Source organism: Dipodomys spectabilis, unplaced genomic scaffold, assembly GCF_019054845.1.
Source record: "Dipodomys spectabilis isolate Male_0828 unplaced genomic scaffold, ASM1905484v1 ptg000030l, whole genome shotgun sequence".
In the NCBI taxonomy this organism is placed as follows: Eukaryota; Metazoa; Chordata; class Mammalia; order Rodentia; family Heteromyidae; genus Dipodomys; species Dipodomys spectabilis.
The window spans coordinates 12,898,831-12,911,401 of NW_024870707.1; the positions used below are offsets into that span (position 1 = coordinate 12,898,831).

Sequence of the window (12,571 nt, forward strand, 5' to 3'; positions counted from 1 at the left end):
AAGCTAGAAGATGTGTATTAATATTGAAGTAGATTGCAAAGAAAAGAGATAAAGTGAAATGGTAATGAAGGATTGATTCAGTTCATTTAGAGAAGGTACTAGTCCTAACCATCTACATACTTGGTGACACAGCTTCAAAATACACAGAATAGGAACAATACAACTACCCTTTGGAGCAGCTTTTCTGCCCCTCACAGTAACTGCTGAAGCAGGCAGAGTTATGAAATCTCTCTGCTCAGTTTTTTTTTTTTTTTTAAAAAAAAGGACAGCTGGTGTGGTGGCACCTATCTATAATCCCAGCTGCGTGAGAAGTGGAGATGGGAAAATCACCAATCTGTGGCCATCAGCCTGGGTAAAATTAATGTGAGACCCTACCTGAAAAAGCAAAGGGGCTTGAGTGTTGCAAGATGTTGGCCAAAAAAGTAAAACACCCTGAACTCAATCCCTCGTATGGATAGTTGTTTGTTTATAGTGTAAGCTGCAAGATGACACATAAGTGTATAAGATGTGCAGTGACCTTGATCATTAGCCAAATGCAAATTTTATGCTGAGACTCACACACTATATTGTGGTCTGTACCTCCAGGCAGAGTCCAGTGGGCAGTGGGATGGTGCTGGTTTAGCCTGAGCCAAGCAGCAAATGCTGAACCATCTTTTCTGCATCTCATCCAGATATGGTAGAGTTGAAGTGCAGTGTGGTTTGTGTTATTGGATGGTCTTTAGCCTTCTGTATGTAGCTGGTGGCTGACGAGCAGCATCTTCTCACAGCTCAGGAAGTACGGACAGTGAAGAAAGCACAGATTCCGAAGAAGAAGATGGAGCAAAACAAGACTTGTTTGAGTCCAGTAGTGCTAATACAGAGGATAAAATGGAGGTGGACCTAAATGAGCGTAAGTTGACCCATCTGTGAGTACCGGTGTGCTAGCTGGAATTAAAAACAAGCCTGAGAGCAGCAAGTTGTTGTGTAGGCTTCGGAGGGGACAGGGGCGCTGACACACACACACACACACACACACACACACACACACACACACACACACACACACACACACACACACACACACACACACACACACACACACACACACACACACACACACACACACACACACACACACACACACACACACACACACACACACACGGCTTTGTGAATTACTCCTGTGTGATCCTTTCCAACACCAGGCCTTACGGAAAGAAGGAAGGGCACAGGGGCAGATGTGGATGTCTGTGAGTCTGGCTAAAAGTTCCAGAGGCCAAAGCTCCACCAGAAGGGGAAAAACAGAGATTGGAAAGAAGCCAGAATGGGCTGGTTCGTGAATGAGCACACCAGAGGAAGCAGCTTAAAGCCTAAGCACATTTAAATGGGTCCTTCATACTTTGCTGATGAATTTAAACCCTAAAACCTATACGGCTGTGGTTTGAGTATACCTGCTACTTGCTATTCTTCAGTTTTCTAGCTTTTTTTTTTTTTTTTTTTTGCTGGTCCTAAGGATTGAAATCAGTCTGGGCACTGTCCCTGAGCTCCTTTGGCTCAAGGCTAGCACTCTACCACTTGAACCACAGCACCACTTCCAGCTTTTTAATTGGAGAGAAGAGCCTCATAAACTTTCCTGCTTGGGCTGGCTTCAAACCATGATCCTCATATTTTTAGCTTCCTGAGTAGCGAGGATGATAGGTGTGAGTCCCTGGTGCCCAGCTCAGTTTTCTAGCCATTTAAAATTGTTGCTAGCTGGATGCTGTGGTTCATACCTGTAATCCCAATTACTAAGAAGGCTGAGAAGATTGTGGTCTGAGCCAACCTAGTACCCTGACTCAATAAAAGCTGGGTATGGTGTGAGCACCTGTCATTCCAGCTAAGTGGGATGTATAAATAGGAGGATCGTAGTTCAGGCTGGCCCAGACACAAATGCAAAATCCTATCACCAAAATAATTAAAGCAAAAAAGGCTAGGAGAGAGGGGGGTTAAGTATTAACAGTGCCTATCAAGCATAGGACCCTTGATATCAAATCCCAGTACCACAGCTGCCCCACCCCCCAAAAAAAAAATACTGCTAGCTTGTAAAAGTGCAGGAAGAAAAAGGTCATTTGAAAGAGCCCAATGCATTGATAGGGGACTACTGCCCTGTCTCCAGGAAGGCCTTTATTCCTTTTGTTCTTTGTGGGGCCTCAGCTAGAAAGACACTCAACAACCATTTGCCACAGCCCCACACAGTACACAAACGCCAGCTGGAGTCAGGGAAGAGAGGAATTGCCTTCTAGCTTGCCTCCTTTCCTAGCTCCCTTCCTTCAGGCAGAAAGGGCTGCCTTGCCAAGCCAGCATTCCTTTATCCAGTTATTCCTGTGTGCCAGGTGCCCAGGCATACAACAGTGTCTGTATGCAGGCACTCTTGTGAGCCTGCCACAGAAGTGGAGTGGTGGAAGGGGGCATGCAGTTCCACGGCACCCTGCCTAGGGGGAAATGGAAAGCACTTGCTTGGAGGCCCAGAGCTGTTGAATGTGACTCCAGAGCAGGATGAGACCAGGTAGGGGACAATAGCTAGAGGCCAGATCTAGACTTATATTTCGAAGATTATAAAGGCCCAAAGGGCCTGACAGACATGGCCACAATGGAAAGCTGGGAAGGAAAGCACATACTGGGGACAGGAAAACTGAAACCCTGTGGACACAGAAGACGGGCCCAGGGAGGAATAATAGGGACAGATGCACCTGACCTTCAGGCTCTGGCATCTGTGGGGTTCAGTTTTTCCTCTGAAGTACAGGTTAGTGGTCCCATTCATTCATTGGGATTGCAGTGGAATAGACCACTTAGACCTCCCCACTGTCCAGTGCGAGAATCTCTACCCACTGCAAAACTTGCCTACTGCCTCTGACACTACTTTGAACTCTGGGCCTCATGCTCACCAACCAGGTTCTCTTACACTCACTAGAGCCACACCTCCAGCCTTTTTTTGTGCATTATTTGAGATGAGTTCTCACATCCTGCCCAGGCAAATGAGCATGTGCCTAGGCTAAAATCTGCCTATTGAAGAGTTCCTGCCTTATTCAGCACCCTATTGAGAGAGCTCTTTTGAGCTTTTCTGCTTTGGGCTGGCCTTAATTAAACTGCAGTTCTCCCAATTTCAGGATCACAGGTAGGAGCTACCAGCACCCAGTTACTATCCCAATTTCTGATTATATGAATTTGGGTACTTGAGGTATTTCATGGAAGTAGAATCGTTCAGTATTTCTCATTTGTAACTGTCTTCACTCAACACAGTGTTTTCAAGGTTTACTTATATTGTGTCAGATACAAGGTATTTCACACGAGTGCACTGTAAAGGGACTGGGTGTGTATTACATAACTAGAAGGAAAAGCTCATCTCAGCTTCCTACATGCCACTGCCACTAGAAGTGGGCAGTGGGGATGGAGAGAGAAGGAAAATCCTGTGTGACAGTCAGCATTTATGGACTCCAGCATCAGATCCTAGGCACGGGGGCAGGGGGGAGCCCCTACTTGCCTCCCAGGTATTGGTGTCTGGGGAGTAGGAATGTCGAGAGCACTTCTTGTTTCACTCACTCTGGGGAGCGTATTTGGAAAAGGCTATCCAATTGTCATCACAGAGGAGAGAAGTCCCTTTTTGTAACTTGGTCCAGCTATAAAGTGGTCAGTCCAGTAGAATGGTTCCAAAACTCTGCTTATAATATATGTAAATTTGTACCCTGGTGTAGTTTCTGTGGAAAAAAAATTCTTAGAGCTGGGCACAGTGGCTTATACCTAAATCCTAGCTCCTGAGGAGGCGGCAATCTTGGAGGGTCATTTCTAGCCAAAACAAAAGATTTTTAAAAATTTGCAAGTTTTCCCCCCCCCCCCCCCCCATCTCAACTAATAAAACTCTGAGCACCTGTCCTCACAGCTAGGTGAGAAGCATAAACAGGATCTCATGGCACATGCTGATTGGCAGAAATGGAGACTGTTCAAAAAATAGCAATACCAAAAGGGTAGAATTGTGGCTCAAGTATTAGAGCACCTTCCTGGCAAGCACAAGGCCCTGAGTTCAAACTATAGTACCACACACACTTAGAAGTCATTTTACAATATATGGATGTTGTCACCTGGCCCTTCAAGTGACTTTCCCCCTTCCTTCCCTGGGTAGTATACAGTACTGATTGACTGGTTTGTCTGTTTTTATCATTGCTGGTATGTTCCTGAAAAGTTCCTCCCTCCCTGACTTCCTATTGTTCTTGGGGTCTTGTTGTCTTGCCCAGTCTGACGCTGAACTTATGGACTCACTCAGGTGATCCTCCTGCCTGCCTTAGCTTCCCAAGTAGCTATAACTATAGGGAGGGAGAAATCTTGTATCACGATCAACTTCTGGAATATCTCCAAATGAAATTCTTCCCTCACTCTAGCACCCACCTGGTCAGCCAACTTTGACGTCCCAATGGAGACCACCCATGGCGCTCCATTAGACTCTGTAGGGTCTGACGTCTGGAGCACGGAGGAGCCAGTGCCAACCAAAGAGACAGGCTGGGCTTCTTTTACGGAGTTCACATCCTCCCTGAGGTGAGCGAATGTGTGCAGTCCCTAAACTTCCCGTGGGAAAGCTGACTGGTGGGTGTGGCTGTAGGCATGTCCTTCACCTTCATTGACCTCTAGTTCACTGTTGTGCCTTAGCATAAACATCAACTTCAACCTGGGGCAGTGCCTACACAGCTATGCGGCACAGACAGCTCCGCATCAAGAGCAGAGCCATCTCCAGCTTCCTGAGCTCTACAGTCAAACTGGGATGGGAAAGATTTCCTTTTCTGTTCCCATCCTGGTCCCAGAGCATTTACCAGAAGGAAGTAGAGATGCTTCCCCGCTCCCTGGTTCTAGTCTGCTATGGTGGGTTTGAGAATAGGAATGAACTCCTGGTGAACAGGTCCTGATCCCTAGGTGATAGGAACTTGCAAGTAGACTGAGAGATCCAGTGCTCTGAACTAAGAGTGTGACAGCATTGCTGCTGGTCTTGATACCTATATGGCTCTTGATGACAGAGCCCTGCTGTTGCATAACTGTCCTGTGTAAGACTGTCAGCATCTGAGGTCAGGATCTCCTGTTTGATCCATCTGCCACCTGCGTGCAAAGTCACTCTCAGGCAGAAGACATGCCTGTAATCCTAGCTATTTGGAAGGCTGAGACTCAAGAGAATCGCAGTTCAAGGCCAACCTGGGCAGAAAAATGAGCCCTTCCCCCATCTTGACAGTAGCTGAGCCCAGTGGTAACAAGCCACAAAAGAGGCTAAAATCAGGAGAATCACAGTTTCAGACCATCTCGGGCAAAAAGTTCATAAGAACCTCCCCCCACCCCCACCATTTCAATAGAGAGAATTGGGTGTGGTGGTGTAGGCACATCATACCAGCTGTGGTGGTAAGCTTAAGTAGAAGCATTGTTACCAGGTCAACCCAGGCAAAAAAGGAGACCCTACTTCAAAAGTAACCAGAGCAAAGGATTAGAGGCCAGGCTTAAGCAGTAGAATACCTGTATAGCAAGCACCAAGCCCTGAGTTCAAACCCTAGTACTACCAAATAAAGCCTGAAAAAAATGTCGAAGAAGCTTTCTTCTTGAGTCCATGGCACAGGTCTCTGGGTTTATTGGGGGAGGGATTGTTAAAGAGAAAGTGCTTACCTTCAGTCAGTTGGTGTTTCTTACTATGTTTTCACAGCACCAGTAATGACTGTCATTTAGAGGAACAGTGCCTCCGAGCAGTTTGGCTCAGAGTATAGTGTTTTGTGGCTGAGTCCAACTGGATGCTGTGCCTGCCATGTAGGGCCTGGGCCAAGTGATAACAAGGTGCCTGGGAGTTGCAAGCCCAACATCTTGAAGCTTCCTAGACTCAGTCTCTGTCCTTACCCACTCAACAGAGCTGCTCACACTTGGATCCCTATGTCTCTCCCACACTTGGACTCCCCTGTCCCACAACATACATGGATTCCAATGTTAACATCAGGATATTTTCTTTTCTGAAGCGCAAAAGATTCCTTAAGGAGTAGCTCTCCAGTGGAGATGGAGACCAGCACGGAGCCTGTGGACCCTCTGACTCCCGGGGCAGCTGCACAGCCAGAGGGTGAGTGCTGGGTGGGCTGGTATGCCCTCAGGAGCCAGAGGAGCCAAGAACACAAGACTGTGACTTGCTCTGGTGTCCACAGCACACCTCAGAGCCATAGTGATTGGCGAAGAGGCCCGCCACTGTAGGAAAGGAGCCTGAGGCCCTGGAAGGAAGAAGAACTTAGCCTGCAGAGCTCAGGTGGATAGAACCAGGGCCAGATGCTGGGCCAGGGCTGCTTGTGTTTTCCTCACCTTTACGAACAGACAAAGTGTTCTGGGTGTCTTGAATTCCCGGATCGGTCTTCCTGGAATGTTCACGGGTCCCTGATGAGAGGTGCTTTTGGAGATAAGGGTGTGAGCAAAGGGGATGCCATGCAACTTGACCTGTGTGAGGCTCAGGGCATCAAGAGGAAGGCACAGCCCCAAGTCGTTCACACACACACACACACACAAAAAGTGCCACAAACAAGCTAAGAAAGGAATAAGGCCTGCAGCATGGTCAGGGTTAGTCACTCTCAAATAGGCAACCTCAGTTGGGCCCAGAGCAGTTCTGGCAGGACCTCATGGGCCTGTTTGAATGGTGAAGGGATTAGTGTGCACAAAAAAGAACAATAAAAAAGACTTGGACCCATGTGGATGGGAGGTGGGCTAGAGCTGTGGAATAGGACGAGGCTGAAGGTGAGGGGACACAGCTGGAAAGGTTAAGAGAGCCTGAGACACTTGGTCTCAAATGCACCTTAGTGGCATTTGTAAGAAACCAGTGCCCCTTAATAAAGAGTGTAGCCAGGCAGCAGTAGGCAAACTCTCTCTCTCTGGTCATTGTCCTCGAGCTGTAAGTGGGACTGACCCAGGCAGAGCATGTGTGTAAAGGGAGTGGTAGTTTGTCAGGTGTCAGCTGATGTGTTCTTTTCAGCATCGGGGAGCATGGCCATGGAAGCTGGCTCAGACGGGGAGGAGGATGCAGAAAGTACAGACAAGGTAACTGAGACCGTGATGAATGGCGGCATGAAGGAAACGCTCAGCCTCACTGTAGATGCCAAGACAGAGACTGCCGTCTTCAAAAGGTAACCAGGGCCACGGCCTCCTGCGGCTTCAGGTGAATGGGTACAGCGTGACTCAAAAGGGCCAGTCAGACGGCTTCATGAAGCACAGTCACCTGCACCAGGAGAGGGAGAACGTAGGCCCCTCATCCTGGCACACGTGTGCCAGAGTGAGATTGCACTCTGAATGTAGCAGATTGGCAGAATTAGGAGAATGGACATCTTCTCTCATGGTAGACTTATGTCACACTGTAGACCACTGTCTTCAGACATCCCTCAGTCAGTTTTAACTCACCAGCACCATGACAGTTAAAAACACCAAACTTAGGAAATGAGCAACCTCACTTCTAAACTCCGGGGCCACGAAAAGTATCACAACAGAAATTTGCACTGTCCTGTAATTCATGAAAGGCCTGCTCAGAGCCCCATCCGCCCGATGTCAGGATCCCATAGGAGAACTCTCCCCTCACAAGGAGGCTATCTCAAAACAAAACCATACAAGGATGACAGTGATTGAGGGCTAATATCTGTGGGGTTTGGAAAAGGTTATTGAAGTTTGACCTCAGAGGCTTGTATTTAACTACATAGGCATTCTTCCATTTAAGCCATGTCCAGCCCTTTTGCTTTAGTTATTTTTCTGATAAAGTCTGTTTTTGCCTGGGCTAGCCTAGACTGCCATCCCCTTATTTATGTAGCTGGAGTGGCAGGTATATGCTTCAATGCTCAGCTTATTGGTGGAAATGGAGGGTTCATTAACTTGTCCAGGCTAGCCTTGAACTGCTATCCTTCTGATCTCTACCTACTGAGGAACTGGAATTACAGGTATGAGTCACTATACTAGGATGCTACACTTGGTAAGAGCTAACACACCAAATCTAGCAATTTATTTTGTCATGATGTCAGTGTGAGGATTGATTTGAATGTGGTAATTCTTAACAGTGGGCCATTAGAAGTATTCCCTTTCAGATAAGAGCCAGGCAGGGGACATACAATTACACCCTTAGCAGAGGCTGCAGCATTAAAAATACAAAAGAGGGCTGGGAATGTGGCTTAGTGGTAGAGTGCTTGCCTAGCATGCATGAAGCCGAGGGTTCGATTCCTCAGAAAACACCAGAAGTGGTGGTGTGGCTCAAGTGGTAGAGCACTAGCCTTGAGCGAAAGAAGCTCAGGGGCAGTGCCCAGGCCGATTTCAAGCCCCAAGACTGGCTAAAAAAATAAAATATAGCGGTTGGGAAGTTAGCATAGTGGAAGAGCCCTTGCCTGCAAGTACAAGGCTCTTGAGTTCTGTCCTCAGCTTGGGGGGGGGGGGGGGGGTAATAGTTGAAATAAATAAAATGGTCATTTCTGAATAGGTAAGTTTAGACAGTTTGCTAGATTCATAGAAAGAAATCACTTTTCCTTATAAATCAACAAAGGTATCCCAGAAGTATGCCTCTTTAACAAAAGTACAAAAGCTTGTCTGTGGGAAAGAATGAATGCTGATTTTATTCATGGAAAGATAGCTTTGGCATTTCTCAGCAAATCAGCCTAAAAATTAATGAAATTCTCATCAAAGTAATCCCAGTAGTAAACTTCATGGAAGTTAATGGAAATGATGGCATACCTTTATAAAGAAGAGTCAAGATGATTTTGAAGAAACAAGGCGAGGGTGTCCCCCATCCAATGTTAGATCTCAAGGCTTGTAAGTAAAGCTTTATTACCACTTGATGGGGCATGGAGCTCTCACTAACTCGCCCAGGCTGGCCTCACACTGCAATCTGATTTCTACCTGGCAAAAGTCCACAGAGACTGCTCCGCTCCCTGAACTTGGCACCGGGTCTGTGAGGGAGAGTGGGCTAGTGAATATTGATTCCCACTTGGGCAAAGACTGAAACTGGATCTCTTAGAGCAGTGAAGTATAAAAGGAATAGCCATGTCAGGCTGAGAAGTCATAAGAGAACATTGTGACATTGTGAGGGGAACATAGTTTTAGCCATAGAAAACAAAAGCCATAGCAGGCACCGGTGGTTCACACCTGTAATCCTAGCTGCTCAGGAGCCTGAGAGCTGAGGATTGTGGTTCAAAGCCAATCTGGGCAGGAAAGTCCTTGAGACTCCTACTTCCTTCCAGTTAACTACCAAAAAGCCCAAAGTGGAGCTGTGGCTCAAGTGGTATTGTGCTATGAACACAAAAGCTCAGGGACAATACGCAGGCCTGTGTGTTCAAACCCCAGCACTGGCATACGCACACGCAAAGAGCCATAAAGGAAAATATTAGTAAGCTTGCTTAATTTTCTAGTATCAGAAATGACTCACTAAAACAAGCCACAACCACCAAAGAATCAGTAGCTAGGTTGTTTGAAGAGAGAGATCAATAAGATGACCTGCCTTATAAAGATGAACGAAAGATGCATGCAAGCACATTTCAGTCAAGAGCAAGAAGTGAACGAGTCCCAGGCAATGACGGAGGGAGTGGCTGCCACACTACTGGTCAGTGCGCACTCTCACGCCTATGAGTCTATTGGTGGCAGTCTCGAGGGCTAGCACAGAATAATAGAATCCTCATTCCAAAGCCAGACAAAAGGGTAACTCCAACAAACAATTAGCAGCCTACAAACAGAAGTCCATATGGTGTTTGCTAACTAGATTAAAGTGCTTGACAGTCAACTGGCATTAGTCCTGAAATGCAGTGCCCGCTGGCTCAGTCAGAAAACAGTGTTATCTCCATACACTAGACTGAAAGTCGCTTTTCAGTAAGATTTCCTAATTGTACGTAGTTAAAACTCGAAGCAAAAAAAGTACCAGTAATGACTTAGTAAAAAGTAAATACCCAAATATCACAGCAGAGCTTGAATAAGGAGGAAGTGTTAGATGACCCTTTGAGGTGAAGTTGGGGCAAGGCTGCCTGCCATCACTGCTAGAGGGAGCAGAGGCCAAGGCTGGGGAGAGTAGTGAACTGGTGGCCAGTACATCGGCCGCCACACAGTAGCTGCAAATGCTGTGATCACTTAAGGTTCCACAGATAATCTGAATATGGAGGCTAGCTTTCTTGCGTCACTACTGACAAGTAGATGGTATAAAAGCAGGTCTGTAGAGAAGGCCCCAGGACGACCTGGTGGAGGGCACAGGGAGCTGTGCAGCTGCTGTAAGACAGCATAATGCCCACACAGGCATTGTGGTTCAGTTCAGCCCTAATTAAAATGTGGTGGTGGGGGTCTTAGAAGGAACTCGATAGCCTATTTCAAAACTGGCAGAGAAATAAGACTTCCCACATTGCTAGACGTGCCGTCATGCTGCAGCAGTGCTGGTGTACAGTGGTGCTGGTGTGCACAGGGCAGTGGTCTGAGTGGGAGACCAGTGGGAGAACAGCAGGAGGAGGCTTGGTGCTGGACCACGGGCCTGGCTTCTGTCTACAGTACCTTTTTTCTTTTTTCTTTTTTTTGTCAGTTATGGGGCTTGAACTCTGGGCCTAGTGCTGTCCCTCAGCTCTTCAGCTCAAGGCAAGCGCTCTACCACTTGAGCTAGTTTTCTGAGTGTTTATTGGAGATAAGAGTTTCATGGACTTTCCTGCCCAGGCTGGCTTTGAACCAGGATCCTCAGATCTCAGCCTCCTGAGTAGGTAGGGTTACAGGCATGGGCCACTGGCGCCCTGCTAACAGCACCATTTTTTAAAAGAGATGTGCTAGCTCACATGAGAAGTCAACCCAAGTCCTCCCCTAGAGAGTACCCTAAGAAGAAACTGTAAGAACGAACGGGTGCAGTACCTCTGTATGCCCTATCCACACGCATTTACCCATGGGGAACCTTTCCAGCTGCAGAAACTGAGGCACTAATGTTAAGTGACATAGAATGTATTTCTAGCCTGTGGGAAGAAAAAGCCTTCATTTAAAAAAACAAAAAAACACTACCCTGCCCTGATGCTGTTGGCTCACTCCTATAATCCTTATCTCCAATTAACCACCCAAAATGCAGGAAGTAGAGCTGTGGCTAAAGTGATAGAGTGCTAGCCTTGAGCAACAATGCTCAAGGACAGCACCCAGGCCCTGAGTTGAAGCCCCAAGCCCAGCACCAAAAAGAAACAGATTGGAAAATCAGGGTTCAGTGCCACCCCAGGCAAATAGTTGCAAGACTTATCTAGAAGAAAGGAAGGAAGACAGAAGACAGGCATAGTGGTACATGTCTTAATCCTGAGTACTGGGCAGACAGAGGTGGGAGGCCCATGGCCCAACGCCTAAAAGTTAAAGACCTTACTTAGAGCTAAGTCAGAAATGTGTGGGTGTGGCTGAGTGGTATAGAGCTTGTATAGTAAGTGCAAGACCTTGAGTTATAGGTGAAATTTTCTGTTGGATGAAATACCAGACAAAATTAGGAAGGTAGTAGCCAATCAACATAAACATTTCATTTTCAGCAATGCCTAGAAGCCAATAAGACCAAAAAAAGCCTAAATCAGAAAATGGGTAGAAGATGGCAGTTCCAGACAAGAAACCAAAAGCAGTGTTCCATCTCTAATTATCAGACAAGCATGAGACATTCCTTGTCACTAGACTTACAGAAATTTGAAGAGGGCTTGTGTGCCACAGGGTTTCCAGAGTTCCCTGGGCCTATGAGTGGGAAAGCATAGTGGGTACTCACAGTAGGAAAGAGGGTAGATAAAAATATGGCCCAGATGGGCTGGGAAGGTGGCTCAGTGTAGAGCGCTTGCCTTGCATGCCTGAGGCCCTGGATTTGATTCCTCAGCACCACATAAGAAAGCTGGAAGTGGCGCTGTGGCTCAAATGGTAGAGCACTAGCCTTGAGCTGAAGAGCTGAGGAACAGCGCCCAGGCCCAGAGTTCAGGCCTCATGACCGGACCCAAAAAAAAATATATATATGGCCCAGAATAGTCCTCTTCTGGGGGTGCAGCCATGCCAGATGCCCAAACAGACCCTGCCAGTCAGGGGCATTTCAGGCCGAGCTGGTGGCTCTTTCAGCTATGCTGAATGAAGAAAACATCAGTACAGAAGGGCCTAAGTCAGAATGCACATCTGAGCAGTTGCTTTGGAGTATAGAATGCAGAGGAGTGACAGAGTGCAAGGACTGAGGTGCACCTCAGCACCGCAGTGAGAGGAGGAGGGAGAGATATACTAGCTAACTGGGATTGCCCCCAAGTGGTTACGTTTTATTGTTTTTCTACTTAAGTTGCCTGGGACCATTTGGAAGTCCTGAAACTAGGAACTTAGCAGATCCAAGCCAGACTTGCCCCATAAGAATGATGGCCTTCCCTAAAGTGTGCCAGCGGCGCTGGTTTTGCTGGGTGTGTGCAGGAACCCACAGAGGAAGGAAGTGTCTATGGGGAAACTGTTCCCCTGCTCTATTCCCCAGAGGCCCCAGTACCCAGGGGCTCAGCCCCCCCTGCGCTGTCCCCTGCCCTGGGGCTCAGCCCCCCCTGCGCTGTCCCCTGCCCTGGGGCTCAGCCTCCCCTGCGCTGTCCCCTGCCCTGGGGCT

The 12,571-nt window shown here is 47.5% G+C and overlaps 1 protein-coding gene across 13 annotated transcripts in view; it reads left to right on the plus strand.

Annotated features, from left to right (window-relative positions):
* Ppp6r3 (protein phosphatase 6 regulatory subunit 3) overlaps positions 1-12,571 on the plus strand; it is a 113,027-nt gene that overhangs the window by 93,811 nt on the left and 6,645 nt on the right. For all 13 annotated transcript variants that reach the window (XM_042675577.1, XM_042675586.1, XM_042675588.1 and 10 more), the window contains 4 exons: positions 768-889; positions 4,392-4,545; positions 5,991-6,088; positions 6,983-7,133. In XM_042675577.1, the coding sequence (XP_042531511.1) occupies positions 768-889; positions 4,392-4,545; positions 5,991-6,088; positions 6,983-7,133 (525 nt within the window). The remainder of the gene's footprint in view (positions 1-767; positions 890-4,391; positions 4,546-5,990; positions 6,089-6,982; positions 7,134-12,571) is intronic.